A 17,926-nucleotide genomic window follows, 5' to 3' on the forward strand; every position below is an offset into this window, starting at 1 on the left:
TGGAAGTCATTTAAATGCGGGACCCAGACATTCATAACCCTTAAATACCACATCCATAAGCACTACATACGTATTACACATCCTTTTCCCAGGGTGAGGTGAGCCATCTGGAGCGTGATCTGAGTGAGGAGAGGAACAGTGCAGATCTCCTGATGGACAGAGTGGACCAATGGAAACAACAGGCCAGTACACACACACACAACACACACACACACACACACACACAGGGCCCTCCTCCACCAATGGCAGACAGCCAAGCATACAATGTAGACTGGGTCATAGAATCATGCTAGATGACTCAGACTTTACATTAACACATTTAGGTCTGAATGCTCACGTTTCCTGCTCTGCCGTTTAGTTGCTTGCTAAGGAAGTTCCGTTTTTTTTTCCAGTTTTTTTTCTCTCTCAGGTTTACTGAGTTTGTGTACAGTATGTTTGTGAAATGCTGACACAGCTGTGTGTGTGTGTGTGTGTGTGTGTGTGTGTGTGTGTGTGTGTGTGTGTGTGTGTGTGTGTGTGTGTGTGTGTGTGTGTGCGTGCGCTGGTGAAGTAGGCCATGGGAGCAGATCGGTTCAGACTAATTGACACAACTCTGTTTTGGTTTCCCCGAAAGACAAGAAGAGCTAACTATTCTGAACAATGATGTCACCTATCATTCATTCTCCCTTTCCTGGTGAGGTGGAGAGGGAATTCTCTCACTGGCAGTAGAGGAGACAGTCGTTGGGTCCTGTCTCACTGGCAGTAGAGGAGACAGTCTTTGGGTCCTGTCTCACTGGCAGTAGAGGAGACAGTCGTTGGGTCCTCTCTCACTGGCAGTAGAGGAGACAGTCGTTGGGTCCTCTCTCACTGGCAGTAGAGGAGACAGTCTTTGGGTCCTCTCTCACTGGCAGTAGAGGAGCAGTCTCACTGGCAGTGGAGGAGACAGTCGTTGGGTGCTCTCTCACTGGCAGTAGAGGAGACAGTCGTTGGGTCCTCTCTCACTGGCAGTAGAGGAGACAGTCGTTGGGTCCTCTCTCACTGGCAGTAGAGGAGACAGTCTTTGGGTCCTCTCTCACTGGCAGTAGAGGAGACAGTCTTTGGGTCCTCTCTCACTGGCAGTAGAGGAGACAGTCTTTGGGTCCTCTCTCACTGGCAGTAGAGGAGACAGTCTTTGGGTCCTCTCTCACTGGCAGTAGAGGAGACAGTCTTTGGGTCCTCTCTCACTGGCAGTAGAGGAGACAGTCTTTGGGTCCTCTCTCACTGGCAGTAGAGGAGACAGTCTTTGGGTCCTCTCTCACTGGTAGTAGAGGAGACAGTCTTTGGGTCCTCTCTCACTGGCAGTAGAGGAGACAGTCTTTGGGTCCTCTCTCACTGGCAGTAGAGGAGACAGTCTTTGGGTCCTCTCTCACTGGCAGTAGAGGAGACAGTCTTTGGGTCCTCTCTCACTGGCAGTAGAGGAAGGAGACAGTCTTTGGGTCCTGTCTGACTGGCAGTAGAGGAAGGAGACAGTCTTTGGGTCCTGTCTGACTGGCAGTAGAGGAAGGAGACAGTCTTTGGGTCCTGTCTGACTGGTAGTAGAGGAAGGAGACAGTCTTTGGGTCCTGTTTGACTTGCAGTAGAGGAAGGAGACAGTGTTTGGATCCTGTCTGACTGGCAGTAGAGGAAGAAGACAGTGTTTGGATCCTGTCTGACTGGCAGTAGAGGAAGAAGACAGTGTTTGGATCCTGTCTGACTGGCAGTAGAGGAAGAAGACAGTGTTTGGATCCTGTCTGACTGGCAGTAGAGGAAGAAGACAGTGTTTGGATCCTGTCTGACTGGCAGTAGAGGAAGAAGACAGTGTTTGGATCCTGTCTGACTGGCAGTAGAGGAGACAGTGTTTGGATCCTGTCTGACTGGCAGTAGAGGAGACAGTCTTTGGGTCCTGTCTCACTGACAGTAGAGGAGCCAGTCTTTGGGTCCAGTTTGACTGGCAGTAGAGTAGACAGTCTTTGGGTCCTCTCTCACTGGCAGTAGAGGAGACAGTCTTTGGGTCCAGTTTGACTTGCAGTAGAGGAGACAGTCTTTGGGTCCTGTCTGACTGGCAGTAGAGGGAGGAGACAGTCTTTGGGTCCTGTCTGACTGGCAGTAGAGGAGACAGTCTTTGGGTCCTGTCTGACTGGTAGTAGAGGAAGGAGACAGTCTTTGGGTCCTGTTTGACTTGCAGTAGAGGAAGGAGACAGTGTTTGGATCCTGTCTGACTGGCAGTAGAGGAAGAAGACAGTGTTTGGATCCTGTCTGACTGGCAGTAGAGGAAGAAGACAGTGTTTGGATCCTGTCTGACTGGCAGTAGAGGATACAGTGTTTGGATCCTGTCTGACTGGCAGTAGAGGAGACAGTGTTTGGATCCTGTCTGACTGGCAGTAGAGGAGACAGTGTTTGGATCCTGTCTGACTGGCAGTAGAGGATAGTGTTTGGATCCTGTCTGACTGGCAGTAGAGGAGACTGTCTTTGGGTCCTGTCTGACTGGCAGTAGAGGATAGTGTTTGGATCCTGTCTGACTGGCAGTAGAGGAGACTGTCTTTGGGTCCTGTCTGACTGGCAGTAGAGGAGACAGTGTTTGGATCCTGTCTGACTGGCAGTAGAGGATACAGTGTTTGGATCCTGTCTGACTGGCAGTAGAGGAGACAGTCTTTGGGTCCTGTTTGACTTGCAGTAGAGGATACAGTGTTTGGATCCTGTCTGACTGGCAGTAGAGGAGACAGTGTTTGGATCCTGTCTGACTGGCAGTAGAGGAGACAGTGTTTGGATCCTGTCTGACTGGCAGTAGAGGAGACAGTGTTTGGATCCTGTCTGACTGGCAGTAGAGGAGACAGTGTTTGGATCCTGTCTGACTGGCAGTAGAGGAGACAGTCTTTGGGTCCTGTCTCACTGGCAGTAGAGGAGCCAGTCTTTGGGTCCTGTTTGACTGGCAGTAGAGGAGACAGTCTTTGGGTCCTGTTTGACTGGCAGTAGAGGTCGGAGACAGTCTTTGGGTCCTGTTGGACTGGCAGTAGAGGAGACAGTCTTTGGGTCCTGTCTGACTGGTAGTAGAGGAAGGAGACAGTCTTTGGATCCTGTCTCACTGGCAGTAGAGGAGACAGTCTTTGGGTCCTGTCTCACTGGCAGTAGAGGAGACAGTCTTTGGGTCCTGTTTGACTTGCAGTAGAGGAGACAGTGTTTGGATCCTGTCTGACTGGCAGTAGAGGATACAGTGTTTGGATCCTGTCTGACTGGCAGTAGAGGATACAGTGTTTGGGTCCTGTCTGACTGGCAGTAGAGGAAGGAGACAGTGTTTGGATCCTGTCTGACTGGCAGTAGAGGGAGGAGACTGTCTTTGGGTCCTGTCTGACTGGCAGTAGAGGAGACAGTGTTTGGATCCTGTCTGACTGGCAGTAGAGGATACAGTGTTTGGATCCTGTCTGACTGGCAGTAGAGTAGACAGTCTTTGGGTCCTGTTTGACTTGCAGTAGAGGAGACAGTGTTTGGATCCTGTCTGACTGGCAGTAGAGGAGACAGTGTTTGGATCCTGTCTGACTGGCAGTAGAGGAGACAGTGTTTGGGTCCTGTCTCACTGGCAGTAGAGGAGCCAGTCTTTGGGTCCTGTTTGACTGGCAGTAGAGGAGACAGTCTTTGGGTCCTGTTTGACTGGCAGTAGAGGGAGGAGACAGTCTTTGGGTCCTGTTGGACTGGCAGTAGAGGGACGAGACAGTCTCCTGGCAGTAGAGTCTTTGGGTCCTGTTTGACTTGCAGTAGAGGAGACAGTGTTTGGATCCTGTCTGACTGGCAGTAGAGGAGACAGTGTTTGGATCCTGTCTGACTGGCAGTAGAGGATACAGTGTTTGGATCCTGTCTGACTGGCAGTAGAGGATACAGTGTTTGGGTCCTGTCTGACTGGCAGTAGAGGAAGGAGAGAGTGTTTGGATCCTGTCTGACTGGCAGTAGAGGGAGGAGACTGTCTGGGTCCTGTCTGACTGGCAGTAGAGGGAGGAGACTGTCTTTGGGTCCTGTCTGACTGGCAGCAGAGGATACAGTGTTTGGATCCTGTCTGACTGGCAGTAGAGGAGACAGTGTTTGTATCCTGTCTGACTGGCAGTAGAGGATACAGTGTTTGGATCCTGTCTGACTGGCAGTAGAGGAGACAGTCTTTGGGTCCTGTCTGACTTGCAGTAGAAGAGACAGTGTTTGGATCCTGTCTGACTGGCAGTAGAGGAGACAGTCTTTGGGTCCTGTCTGACTGGCAGTAGAGGGAGGAAACAGTCTTTGGGTCCTGTTTGACTGGCAGTAGCGGGAGGAGACAGTGTTTGGGTCCTGTTGGACTGGCAGTAGAGGGAGGAGACAGTCTTTGGATCCTGTCTGACTGGCAGTAGAGGGAGGAGACAGTCTTTGGATCCTGTCTGACTGGCAGTAGAGGATACAGTGTTTGGATCCTGTCTGACTGGCAGTAGAGGATACAGTGTTTGGATCCTGTCTGACTGGCAGTAGAGGATACAGTGTTTGGATCCTGTCTGACTGGCAGTAGAGGAGACAGTATTTGGATCCTGTCTGACTGGCAGTAGAGGAGACAGTGTTTGGATCCTGTCTGACTGGCAGTAGAGGAGACAGTCTTTGGGTCCTGTCTGACTGGCAGTAGAGGAGACAGTGTTTGGATCCTGTCTGACTGGCAGTAGAGGAGACAGTCGTTGGATCCTGTCTGACTGGCAGTAGAGGAGACAGTCTTTGGGTCCTGTCTGACTGGCAGTAGAGGGAGGAGACAGTCTTTGGGTCCTGTCTGACTGGTAGTAGAGGAAGGAGACAGTCTTTGGGTCCTGTCTCACTGGCAGTAGAGGAGACAGTCTTTGGGTCCTGTCTGACTGGCAGTAGAGGAGACAGTGTTTGGATCCTGTCTGACTGGCAGTAGAGGAGACAGTGTTTGGATCCTGTTTGACTTGCAGTAGAGGATACAGTGTTTGGATCCTGTCTGACTGGCAGTAGAGGAGACAGTGTTTGGATCCTGTCTGACTGGCAGTAGAGGAGACAGTGTTTGGATCCTGTCTGACTGGCAGTAGAGGAGACAGTGTTTGGATCCTGTCTGACTGGCAGTAGAGGAGACAGTCTTTGGGTCCTGTCTCACTGGCAGTAGAGGAGCCAGTCTTTGGGTCCTGTTTGACTGGCAGTAGAGGAGACAGTCTTTGGGTCCTGTTTGACTGGCAGTAGAGGTCGGAGACAGTCTTTGGGTCCTGTTGGACTGGCTGTAGAGGGAGGAGACAGTCTTTGGATCCTGTCTGACTGGCAGTAGAGGAGACAGTCTTTGGGTCCTGTCTGACTGGTAGTAGAGGAAGGAGACAGTCTTTGGGTCCTGTTGGACTGGCTGTAGAGGGAGGAGACAGTCTTTGGATCCTGTCTCACTGGCAGTAGAGGAGACAGTCTTTGGGTCCTGTCTCACTGGCAGTAGAGGAGACAGTCTTTGGGTCCTGTTTGACTTGCAGTAGAGGAGACAGTGTTTGGATCCTGTCTGACTGGCAGTAGAGGATACAGTGTTTGGATCCTGTCTGACTGGCAGTAGAGGATACAGTGTTTGGGTCCTGTCTGACTGGCAGTAGAGGAAGGAGACAGTGTTTGGATCCTGTCTGACTGGCAGTAGAGGGAGGAGACTGTCTTTGGGTCCTGTCTGACTGGCAGTAGAGGATACAGTGTTTGGATCCTGTTTGACTTGCAGTAGAGGAGACAGTGTTTGGATCCTGTCTGACTGGCAGTAGAGGAGACAGTGTTTGGATCCTGTCTGACTGGCAGTAGAGGAGACAGTGTTTGGATCCTGTCTGACTGGCAGTAGAGGAGACAGTCTTTGGGTCCTGTCTCACTGGCAGTAGAGGAGCCAGTCTTTGGGTCCTGTTTGACTGGCAGTAGAGGAGACAGTCTTTGGGTCCTGTTGGACTGGCAGTAGAGGGACGAGACAGTCTCCTGGCAGTAGAGTCTTTGGGTCCTGTTTGACTTGCAGTAGAGGAGACAGTGTTTGGATCCTGTCTGACTGGCAGTAGAGGAGACAGTGTTTGGATCCTGTCTGACTGGCAGTAGAGGATACAGTGTTTGGATCCTGTCTGACTGGCAGTAGAGGATACAGTGTTTGGGTCCTGTCTGACTGGCAGTAGAGGAAGGAGAGAGTGTTTGGATCCTGTCTGACTGGCAGTAGAGGGAGGAGACTGTCTTTGGGTCCTGTCTGACTGGCAGTAGAGGGAGGAGACTGTCTTTGGGTCCTGTCTGACTGGCAGCAGAGGATACAGTGTTTGGATCCTGTCTGACTGGCAGTAGAGGAGACAGTCTTTGGGTCCTGTCTGACTGGCAGTAGAGGGAGGAAACAGTCTTTGGGTCCTGTTTGACTGGCAGTAGCGGGAGGAGACAGTGTTTGGGTCCTGTTGGACTGGCAGTAGAGGGAGGAGACAGTCTTTGGATCCTGTCTGACTGGCAGTAGAGGGAGGAGACAGTCTTTGGATCCTGTCTGACTGGCAGTAGAGGATACAGTGTTTGGATCCTGTCTGACTGGCAGTAGAGGATACAGTGTTTGGATCCTGTCTGACTGGCAGTAGAGGATACAGTGTTTGGATCCTGTCTGACTGGCAGTAGAGGAGACAGTATTTGGATCCTGTCTGACTGGCAGTAGAGGAGACAGTGTTTGGATCCTGTCTGACTGGCAGTAGAGGAGACAGTCTTTGGGTCCTGTCTGACTGGCAGTAGAGGAGACAGTGTTTGGATCCTGTCTGACTGGCAGTAGAGGAGACAGTCGTTGGATCCTGTCTGACTGGCAGTAGAGGAGACAGTCTTTGGGTCCTGTCTGACTGGCAGTAGAGGGAGGAGACAGTCTTTGGGTCCTGTCTGACTGGTAGTAGAGGAAGGAGACAGTCTTTGGGTCCTGTCTCACTGGCAGTAGAGGAGACAGTCTTTGGGTCCTGTCTGACTGGCAGTAGAGGAGACAGTGTTTGGATCCTGTCTGACTGGCAGTAGAGGAGACAGTGTTTGGATCCTGTTTGACTTGCAGTAGAGGATACAGTGTTTGGATCCTGTCTGACTGGCAGTAGAGGAGACAGTGTTTGGATCCTGTCTGACTGGCAGTAGAGGAGACAGTGTTTGGATCCTGTCTGACTGGCAGTAGAGGAGACAGTGTTTGGATCCTGTCTGACTGGCAGTAGAGGAGACAGTCTTTGGGTCCTGTCTCACTGGCAGTAGAGGAGCCAGTCTTTGGGTCCTGTTTGACTGGCAGTAGAGGAGACAGTCTTTGGGTCCTGTTTGACTGGCAGTAGAGGTCGGAGACAGTCTTTGGGTCCTGTTGGACTGGCTGTAGAGGGAGGAGACAGTCTTTGGATCCTGTCTGACTGGCAGTAGAGGAGACAGTCTTTGGGTCCTGTCTGACTGGTAGTAGAGGAAGGAGACAGTCTTTGGGTCCTGTTGGACTGGCTGTAGAGGGAGGAGACAGTCTTTGGATCCTGTCTCACTGGCAGTAGAGGAGACAGTCTTTGGGTCCTGTCTCACTGGCAGTAGAGGAGACAGTCTTTGGGTCCTGTTTGACTTGCAGTAGAGGAGACAGTGTTTGGATCCTGTCTGACTGGCAGTAGAGGATACAGTGTTTGGATCCTGTCTGACTGGCAGTAGAGGATACAGTGTTTGGGTCCTGTCTGACTGGCAGTAGAGGAAGGAGACAGTGTTTGGATCCTGTCTGACTGGCAGTAGAGGGAGGAGACTGTCTTTGGGTCCTGTCTGACTGGCAGTAGAGGATACAGTGTTTGGATCCTGTTTGACTTGCAGTAGAGGAGACAGTGTTTGGATCCTGTCTGACTGGCAGTAGAGGAGACAGTGTTTGGATCCTGTCTGACTGGCAGTAGAGGAGACAGTGTTTGGATCCTGTCTGACTGGCAGTAGAGGAGACAGTCTTTGGGTCCTGTCTCACTGGCAGTAGAGGAGCCAGTCTTTGGGTCCTGTTTGACTGGCAGTAGAGGAGACAGTCTTTGGGTCCTGTTGGACTGGCAGTAGAGGGACGAGACAGTCTCCTGGCAGTAGAGTCTTTGGGTCCTGTTTGACTTGCAGTAGAGGAGACAGTGTTTGGATCCTGTCTGACTGGCAGTAGAGGAGACAGTGTTTGGATCCTGTCTGACTGGCAGTAGAGGATACAGTGTTTGGATCCTGTCTGACTGGCAGTAGAGGATACAGTGTTTGGGTCCTGTCTGACTGGCAGTAGAGGAAGGAGAGAGTGTTTGGATCCTGTCTGACTGGCAGTAGAGGGAGGAGACTGTCTTTGGGTCCTGTCTGACTGGCAGTAGAGGGAGGAGACTGTCTTTGGGTCCTGTCTGACTGGCAGCAGAGGATACAGTGTTTGGATCCTGTCTGACTGGCAGTAGAGGAGACAGTCTTTGGGTCCTGTCTGACTGGCAGTAGAGGATACAGTGTTTGGATCCTGTCTGACTGGCAGTAGAGGAGACAGTCTTTGGATCCTGTCTGACTGGCAGTAGAGGAGACAGTGTTTGGGTCCTGTCTGACTGGCAGTAGAGGGAGGAAACAGTCTTTGGGTCCTGTTTGACTGGCAGTAGCGGGAGGAGACAGTGTTTGGGTCCTGTTGGACTGGCAGTAGAGGGAGGAGACAGTCTTTGGATCCTGTCTGACTGGCAGTAGAGGGAGGAGACAGTCTTTGGATCCTGTCTGACTGGCAGTAGAGGGAGGAGACAGTCTTTGGATCCTGTCTGACTGGCTGTAGAGGATACAGTGTTTGGATCCTGTCTGACTGGCAGTAGAGGATACAGTGTTTGGATCCTGTCTGACTGGCAGTAGAGGATACAGTGTTTGGATCCTGTCTGACTGGCAGTAGAGGAGACAGTATTTGGATCCTGTCTGACTGGCAGTAGAGGAGACAGTGTTTGGATCCTGTCTGACTGGCAGTAGAGGAGACAGTCTTTGGGTCCTGTCTGACTGGCAGTAGAGGAGACAGTGTTTGGATCCTGTCTGACTGGCAGTAGAGGAGACAGTGTTTGGATCCTGTCTGACTGGCAGTAGAGGAGACAGTCGTTGGATCCTGTCTGACTGGCAGTAGAGGAGACAGTCTTTGGGTCCTGTCTGACTGGCAGTAGAGGGAGGAGACAGTCTTTGGGTCCTGTCTGACTGGCAGTAGAGGAGACAGTCTTTGGGTCCTGTCTGACTGGTAGTAGAGGAAGGAGACAGTCTTTGGGTCCTGTCTCACTGGCAGTAGAGGAGACAGTCTTTGGGTCCTGTCTGACTGGCAGTAGAGAAGACAGTGTTTGGATCCTGTCTGACTGGCAGTAGAGGAGACAGTCTTTGGGTCCTGTCTGACTGGCAGTAGAGGAGACAGTGTTTGGATCCTGTCTGACTGGCAGTAGAGGATACAGTGTTTGGATCCTGTCTGACTGGCAGTAGAGGAGACAGTCTTTGGGTCCTGTTTGACTTGCAGTAGAGGATACAGTGTTTGGATCCTGTCTGACTGGCAGTAGAGGAGACAGTGTTTGGATCCTGTCTGACTGGTAGTAGAGGAAGGAGACAGTCTTTGGGTCCTGTTGGACTGGCAGTAGAGGGAGGAGACAGTCTTTGGATCCTGTCTGACTGGCAGTAGAGGAGACAGTCTTTGGGTCCTGTCTGACTGGTAGTAGAGGAAGGAGACAGTCTTTGGATCCTCTCTCACTGGCAGTAGAGGAGACAGTCTTTGGGTCCTCTCTCACTGGCAGTAGAGGAGACAGTCTTTGGGTCCTCTCTCACTGGCAGTAGAGGAGACAGTCTTTGGGTCCTCTCTCACTGGCAGTAGAGGAAGGAGACAGTCTTTGGGTCCTGTCTGACTGGCAGTAGAGGAAGGAGACAGTCTTTGGGTCCTGTCTGACTGGCAGTAGAGGAAGGAGACAGTCTTTGGGTCCTGTCTGACTGGTAGTAGAGGAAGGAGACAGTCTTTGGGTCCTGTTTGACTTGCAGTAGAGGAAGGAGACAGTGTTTGGATCCTGTCTGACTGGCAGTAGAGGAAGAAGACAGTGTTTGGATCCTGTCTGACTGGCAGTAGAGGAAGAAGACAGTGTTTGGATCCTGTCTGACTGGCAGTAGAGGATACAGTGTTTGGATCCTGTCTGACTGGCAGTAGAGGAGACAGTGTTTGGGTCCTGTTTGACTTGCAGTAGAGGAGACAGTGTTTGGATCCTGTCTGACTGGCAGTAGAGGAGACAGTGTTTGGATCCTGTCTGACTGGCAGTAGAGGAGACAGTCTTTGGGTCCTGTCTCACTGGCAGTAGAGGAGCCAGTCTTTGGGTCCTGTTTGACTGGCAGTAGAGTAGACAGTCTTTGGGTCCTCTCTCACTGGCAGTAGAGGAGACAGTCGTTGGGTCCTCTCTCACTGGCAGTAGAGGAGACAGTCTTTGGGTCCTCTCTCACTGGCAGTAGAGGAGACAGTCTTTGGGTCCTGTCTCACTGGCAGTAGAGGAGACAGTCGTTGGGTCCTGTCTCACTGGCAGTAGAGGAGACAGTCGTTGGGTCCTGTCTCACTGGCAGTAGAGGAGCCAGTCTTTGGGTCCTGTCTCGCTGGCAGTAGAGGAGACAGTCTTTGGGTCCAGTTTGACTTGCAGTAGAGGAGACAGTCTTTGGGTCCTGTCTGACTGGCAGTAGAGGGAGGAGACAGTCTTTGGGTCCTGTCTGACTGGCAGTAGAGGAGACAGTCTTTGGGTCCTGTCTGACTGGTAGTAGAGGAAGGAGACAGTCTTTGGGTCCTGTCTCACTGGCAGTAGAGGAGACAGTCTTTGGGTCCTGTTTGACTTGCAGTAGAGGAGACAGTGTTTGGATCCTGTCTGACTGGCAGTAGAGGAGACAGTGTTTGGATCCTGTCTGACTGGCAGTAGAGGATAGTGTTTGGATCCTGTCTGACTGGCAGTAGAGGAGACTGTCTTTGGGTCCTGTCTGACTGGCAGTAGAGGAGACAGTGTTTGGATCCTGTCTGACTGGCAGTAGAGGATACAGTGTTTGGATCCTGTCTGACTGGCAGTAGAGGAGACAGTCTTTGGGTCCTGTTTGACTTGCAGTAGAGGATACAGTGTTTGGATCCTGTCTGACTGGCAGTAGAGGAGACAGTGTTTGGATCCTGTCTGACTGGCAGTAGAGGAGACAGTGTTTGGATCCTGTCTGACTGGCAGTAGAGGAGACAGTGTTTGGATCCTGTCTGACTGGCAGTAGAGGAGACAGTGTTTGGATCCTGTCTGACTGGCAGTAGAGGAGACAGTCTTTGGGTCCTGTCTCACTGGCAGTAGAGGAGCCAGTCTTTGGGTCCTGTTTGACTGGCAGTAGAGGAGACAGTCTTTGGGTCCTGTTTGACTGGCAGTAGAGGTCGGAGACAGTCTTTGGGTCCTGTTGGACTGGCAGTAGAGGGAGGAGACAGTCTTTGGATCCTGTCTGACTGGCAGTAGAGGAGACAGTCTTTGGGTCCTGTCTGACTGGTAGTAGAGGAAGGAGACAGTCTTTGGATCCTGTCTCACTGGCAGTAGAGGAGACAGTCTTTGGGTCCTGTCTCACTGGCAGTAGAGGAGACAGTCTTTGGGGTCCTGTTTGACTTGCAGTAGAGGAGACAGTGTTTGGATCCTGTCTGACTGGCAGTAGAGGATACAGTGTTTGGGTCCTGTCTGACTGGCAGTAGAGGATACAGTGTTTGGGTCCTGTCTGACTGGCAGTAGAGGAAGGAGACTGTCTTTGGATCCTGTCTGACTGGCAGTAGAGGGAGGAGACTGTCTTTGGGTCCTGTCTGACTGGCAGTAGAGGATACAGTGTTTGGATCCTGTCTGACTGGCAGTAGAGGAGACAGTGTTTGTATCCTGTCTGACTGGCAGTAGAGGATACAGTGTTTGGATCCTGTCTGACTGGCAGTAGAGGAGACAGTCTTTGGATCCTGTCTGACTGGCAGTAGAGGAGACAGTCTTTGGGTCCTGTCTGACTTGCAGTAGAAGAGACAGTGTTTGGATCCTGTCTGACTGGCAGTAGAGGAGACAGTGTTTGGATCCTGTCTGACTGGCAGTAGAGGAGACAGTCTTTGGATCCTGTCTGACTGGCAGTAGAGGGAGGAGACAGTCTTTGGATCCTGTCTGACTGGCAGTAGAGGGAGGAGACAGTCTTTGGATCCTGTCTGACTGGCAGTAGAGGATACAGTGTTTGGATCCTGTCTGACTGGCAGTAGAGGATACAGTGTTTGGATCCTGTCTGACTGGCAGTAGAGGATACAGTGTTTGGATCCTGTCTGACTGGCAGTAGAGGAGACAGTCTTTGGATCCTGTCTGACTGGCAGTAGAGGAGACAGTGTTTGGATCCTGTCTGACTGGCAGTAGAGGAGACAGTCTTTGGGTCCTGTCTGACTGGCAGTAGAGGAGACAGTGTTTGGATCCTGTCTGACTGGCAGTAGAGGAGACAGTGTTTGGATCCTGTCTGACTGGCAGTAGAGGAGACAGTCGTTGGATCCTGTCTGACTGGCAGTAGAGGAGACAGTGTTTGGATCCTGTCTGACTGGTAGTAGAGGAAGGAGACAGTCTTTGGATCCTCTCTCACTGGCAGTAGAGGAGACAGTCTTTGGGTCCTCTCTCACTGGCAGTAGAGGAGACAGTCTTTGGGTCCTCTCTCACTGGCAGTAGAGGAGACAGTCTTTGGGTCCTCTCTCACTGGCAGTAGAGGAAGGAGACAGTCTTTGGGTCCTGTCTGACTGGCAGTAGAGGAAGGAGACAGTCTTTGGGTCCTGTCTGACTGGCAGTAGAGGAAGGAGACAGTCTTTGGGTCCTGTCTGACTGGTAGTAGAGGAAGGAGACAGTCTTTGAGTCCTGTTTGACTTGCAGTAGAGGAAGGAGACAGTGTTTGGATCCTGTCTGACTGGCAGTAGAGGAAGAAGACAGTGTTTGGATCCTGTCTGACTGGCAGTAGAGGAAGAAGACAGTGTTTGGATCCTGTCTGACTGGCAGTAGAGGATACAGTGTTTGGATCCTGTCTGACTGGCAGTAGAGGAGACAGTGTTTGGGTCCTGTTTGACTTGCAGTAGAGGAGACAGTGTTTGGATCCTGTCTGACTGGCAGTAGAGGAGACAGTGTTTGGATCCTGTCTGACTGGCAGTAGAGGAGACAGTCTTTGGGTCCTGTCTCACTGGCAGTAGAGGAGCCAGTCTTTGGGTCCTGTTTGACTGGCAGTAGAGTAGACAGTCTTTGGGTCCTCTCTCACTGGCAGTAGAGGAGACAGTCGTTGGGTCCTCTCTCACTGGCAGTAGAGGAGACAGTCTTTGGGTCCTCTCTCACTGGCAGTAGAGGAGACAGTCTTTGGGTCCTGTCTCACTGGCAGTAGAGGAGACAGTCGTTGGGTCCTGTCTCACTGGCAGTAGAGGAGACAGTCGTTGGGTCCTGTCTCACTGGCAGTAGAGGAGCCAGTCTTTGGGTCCTGTCTCGCTGGCAGTAGAGGAGACAGTCTTTGGGTCCAGTTTGACTTGCAGTAGAGGAGACAGTCTTTGGGTCCTGTCTGACTGGCAGTAGAGGGAGGAGACAGTCTTTGGGTCCTGTCTGACTGGCAGTAGAGGAGACAGTCTTTGGGTCCTGTCTGACTGGTAGTAGAGGAAGGAGACAGTCTTTGGGTCCTGTCTCACTGGCAGTAGAGGAGACAGTCTTTGGGTCCTGTTTGACTTGCAGTAGAGGAGACAGTGTTTGGATCCTGTCTGACTGGCAGTAGAGGAGACAGTGTTTGGATCCTGTCTGACTGGCAGTAGAGGATAGTGTTTGGATCCTGTCTGACTGGCAGTAGAGGAGACTGTCTTTGGGTCCTGTCTGACTGGCAGTAGAGGAGACAGTGTTTGGATCCTGTCTGACTGGCAGTAGAGGATACAGTGTTTGGATCCTGTCTGACTGGCAGTAGAGGAGACAGTCTTTGGGTCCTGTTTGACTTGCAGTAGAGGATACAGTGTTTGGATCCTGTCTGACTGGCAGTAGAGGAGACAGTGTTTGGATCCTGTCTGACTGGCAGTAGAGGAGACAGTGTTTGGATCCTGTCTGACTGGCAGTAGAGGAGACAGTGTTTGGATCCTGTCTGACTGGCAGTAGAGGAGACAGTGTTTGGATCCTGTCTGACTGGCAGTAGAGGAGACAGTCTTTGGGTCCTGTCTCACTGGCAGTAGAGGAGCCAGTCTTTGGGTCCTGTTTGACTGGCAGTAGAGGAGACAGTCTTTGGGTCCTGTTTGACTGGCAGTAGAGGTCGGAGACAGTCTTTGGGTCCTGTTGGACTGGCAGTAGAGGGAGGAGACAGTCTTTGGATCCTGTCTGACTGGCAGTAGAGGAGACAGTCTTTGGGTCCTGTCTGACTGGTAGTAGAGGAAGGAGACAGTCTTTGGATCCTGTCTCACTGGCAGTAGAGGAGACAGTCTTTGGGTCCTGTCTCACTGGCAGTAGAGGAGACAGTCTTTGGGTCCTGTTTGACTTGCAGTAGAGGAGACAGTGTTTGGATCCTGTCTGACTGGCAGTAGAGGATACAGTGTTTGGATCCTGTCTGACTGGCAGTAGAGGATACAGTGTTTGGGTCCTGTCTGACTGGCAGTAGAGGAAGGAGACAGTGTTTGGATCCTGTCTGACTGGCAGTAGAGGGAGGAGACTGTCTTTGGGTCCTGTCTGACTGGCAGTAGAGGAGACAGTCTTTGGGTCCTGTTTGACTTGCAGTAGAGGAGACAGTGTTTGGATCCTGTCTGACTGGCAGTAGAGGAGACAGTGTTTGGATCCTGTCTGACTGGCAGTAGAGGAGACAGTGTTTGGATCCTGTCTGACTGGCAGTAGAGGAGACAGTGTTTGGGTCCTGTCTCACTGGCAGTAGAGGAGCCAGTCTTTGGGTCCTGTTTGACTGGCAGTAGAGGAGACAGTCTTTGGGTCCTGTTTGACTGGCAGTAGAGGGAGGAGACAGTCTTTGGGTCCTGTTGGACTGGCAGTAGAGGGACGAGACAGTCTCCTGGCAGTAGAGTCTTTGGGTCCTGTTTGACTTGCAGTAGAGGAGACAGTGTTTGGATCCTGTCTGACTGGCAGTAGAGGAGACAGTGTTTGGATCCTGTCTGACTGGCAGTAGAGGATACAGTGTTTGGATCCTGTCTGACTGGCAGTAGAGGATACAGTGTTTGGGTCCTGTCTGACTGGCAGTAGAGGAAGGAGAGAGTGTTTGGATCCTGTCTGACTGGCAGTAGAGGGAGGAGACTGTCTTTGGGTCCTGTCTGACTGGCAGTAGAGGGAGGAGACTGTCTTTGGGTCCTGTCTGACTGGCAGCAGAGGATACAGTGTTTGGATCCTGTCTGACTGGCAGTAGAGGAGACAGTGTTTGTATCCTGTCTGACTGGCAGTAGAGGATACAGTGTTTGGATCCTGTCTGACTGGCAGTAGAGGAGACAGTCTTTGGATCCTGTCTGACTGGCAGTAGAGGAGACAGTCTTTGGGTCCTGTCTGACTTGCAGTAGAAGAGACAGTGTTTGGATCCTGTCTGACTGGCAGTAGAGGAGACAGTGTTTGGATCCTGTCTGACTGGCAGTAGAGGAGACAGTCTTTGGATCCTGTCTGACTGGCAGTAGAGGGAGGAGACAGTCTTTGGATCCTGTCTGACTGGCAGTAGAGGGAGGAGACAGTCTTTGGATCCTGTCTGACTGGCAGTAGAGGATACAGTGTTTGGATCCTGTCTGACTGGCAGTAGAGGATACAGTGTTTGGATCCTGTCTGACTGGCAGTAGAGGATACAGTGTTTGGATCCTGTCTGACTGGCAGTAGAGGAGACAGTCTTTGGATCCTGTCTGACTGGCAGTAGAGGAGACAGTGTTTGGATCCTGTCTGACTGGCAGTAGAGGAGACAGTCTTTGGGTCCTGTCTGACTGGCAGTAGAGGAGACAGTGTTTGGATCCTGTCTGACTGGCAGTAGAGGAGACAGTGTTTGGATCCTGTCTGACTGGCAGTAGAGGAGACAGTCGTTGGATCCTGTCTGACTGGCAGTAGAGGAGACAGTGTTTGGATCCTGTCTGACTGGCAGTAAGACCGTGTTTGGATCCTGTCTGACTGGCAGTAGAGGAGACAGTGTTTGGATCCTGTCTGACTGGCAGTAAGACCGTGTTTGGATCCTGTCTGACTGGCAGTAGAGGAGACAGTGTTTGGATCCTGGAGATGAAAGTAAATGCATTATTCCCTTTGGTTTTGTTGAATGAACCATTACTGACAGAATCACTGTTTTGATGATGACCGATGATTTTTTTTACATGACGTCCTCTTCTGACGAGGGAGATTCTGACAGCGTCACTGTTTTAATAACTGTCCATCAATGGACTGGGAATGTCCCTTTCTCATGTGAAAAGTGCATTAATCAGTGTGTGTGTGTGTGTGTGTAGTGAATGTCTGTACATGGTTTTCTCTGCTGACAGATGGAGCTGATAAGAGTTGAGCTGCTGCAGGAGAGTGCAGTCAAACAGGACCTGGAGTGTGACAAGATCACTCTGGAGAGACAGGTACTGGACTTTCTCAATTTCTCCTCCTCACCCATCTCTCTTCACATGTAGTCCTCTCCATTGGTGGTTGAGTTGCTGTATGTCACCCCCCTGAATCATTGGTGGTTAATCCTGCTAGTATATGGTACCCCCTGAATCATTGGTGGTTAAACCTGCTTGTATATGGTACCCCCTGAATCATTGGTGGTTAAACCTGCTGTATATGGTACCCCTGAATCATTTCCCATGCTTCCTGTCTCTTTTATATGTGCTCACCTTTTGTTGTTCTCCTCCAGAATAAGGATCTGAAGAGCAGGGTGTCTCATCTAGAGGGCTCCCAGAGGTCCAACCAGGATGTTGTGGTCTCCAGGCTGGAGGGAAGGGTCCAGGAGCTGGAGGGGAGGCTGGAGGGAGAGGAAAGGTGAGATGGAGGGGAGGTTGGTGGAAAGGTGAGCTGGATGGGAGAGGTGGAGAGGTGAGCTGGAGGGGTAGAGGTGAGCTGGAGGGGTAGAGGTGAGCTGGAGGGGTAGAGGGGAGGCTGGAGTGAGAGGTGAGGTGGAAGGGAGGGGGAGGGTAGAGGGGAGGTTGGAGGGAGGTGAGAGGTGAGGTGGTAGAGGGGAGGCTGGTGAGGGGTGAGATGGAAGGGAGGGGGAGTAGAGGGTAGGCTGGAGGGAGAGGAGAGCTGCGAGGAGAGGGGGAGGTAGAGGGGAGGCTGGAAGGAGAGGAGAGCTGTGAGGGGAGGGGGAGGTAGAGGGGAGGCTGGAAGGAGAGGAGAGCTGTGAGGGGAGGGGGAGGTAGAGTGGAGGCTGGAGGGAGAGGAGAGGTGAGGTGGAAGGGAGGGGGAGGTAGTGTGGAGGCTGGGAGGAGAGGTGAGGGTGGAAGGGAGGGGGAGGTAGAGTGGAGGCTGGAGGGAGAGGAGAGGTAAGGTGAGGTGGAAGGGATGGGGAGGTGGAGGTGGAGGGGAGGCTGGAGGGAGAGATGAGGTGGAAGGGAGGGGAGGGGAAGGTAGTGGAGAGATGAGGGGGAGGCTGGAGGGAGAGGAGAGGTGAGGGGGAGTTAGAGGGGAGGCTGGAGGGAGAAGAGAGGTGAGGTGGAAGGGAGGGGGAGGTAGTGTGGAGGCTGGGAGGAGAGGTGAGGGTGGAAGGGAGGGAGAGGTAGAGTGGAGGCTGGAGGGAGAGGAGAGGTAAGGTGAGGTGGAAGGGAGGGGGAGGTGGAGGGGAGGCTGGAGGGAGAGATGAGGTGGAAGGGAGGGGAGGGGAAGGTAGTGGGGAGGCTGGAGGGAGAGGAGAGGTGAGGGGGAGGCTGGAGGGAGAGGAGAGGTGAGGGGGAGTTAGAGGGGAGGCTGGAGGGAGAGGAGAGCTGAGAGGTGAGGGGGAGGTAGAGGGGAGGCTGGAGGGAGAGGAGAGGTGAGGGAGAGGCGAGCTGAGAGGTGAGGGGGAGGTAGAGTGGAGGCTGGAGGGAGAGGAGAGCTGAGAGGTG

General features: G+C 52.3%; 1 protein-coding gene across 1 annotated transcript in view; it reads left to right on the plus strand.

Annotated features, from left to right (window-relative positions):
- The window catches only part of LOC109898213 (cingulin-like protein 1), a gene marked incomplete at its 5' end in the record, with an annotated part of 40,769 nt that overhangs the window by 20,153 nt on the left and 2,690 nt on the right, over positions 1-17,926 (plus strand). The window contains 3 exon segments of the mRNA XM_031832980.1: positions 93-182; positions 16,385-16,468; positions 16,744-16,868. Of these exon segments, the coding sequence (XP_031688840.1) occupies positions 93-182; positions 16,385-16,468; positions 16,744-16,868 (299 nt within the window).

This window comes from Oncorhynchus kisutch, linkage group LG10 (assembly GCF_002021735.2).
Source record: "Oncorhynchus kisutch isolate 150728-3 linkage group LG10, Okis_V2, whole genome shotgun sequence".
Taxonomy (NCBI): domain Eukaryota; kingdom Metazoa; phylum Chordata; class Actinopteri; order Salmoniformes; family Salmonidae; genus Oncorhynchus; species Oncorhynchus kisutch.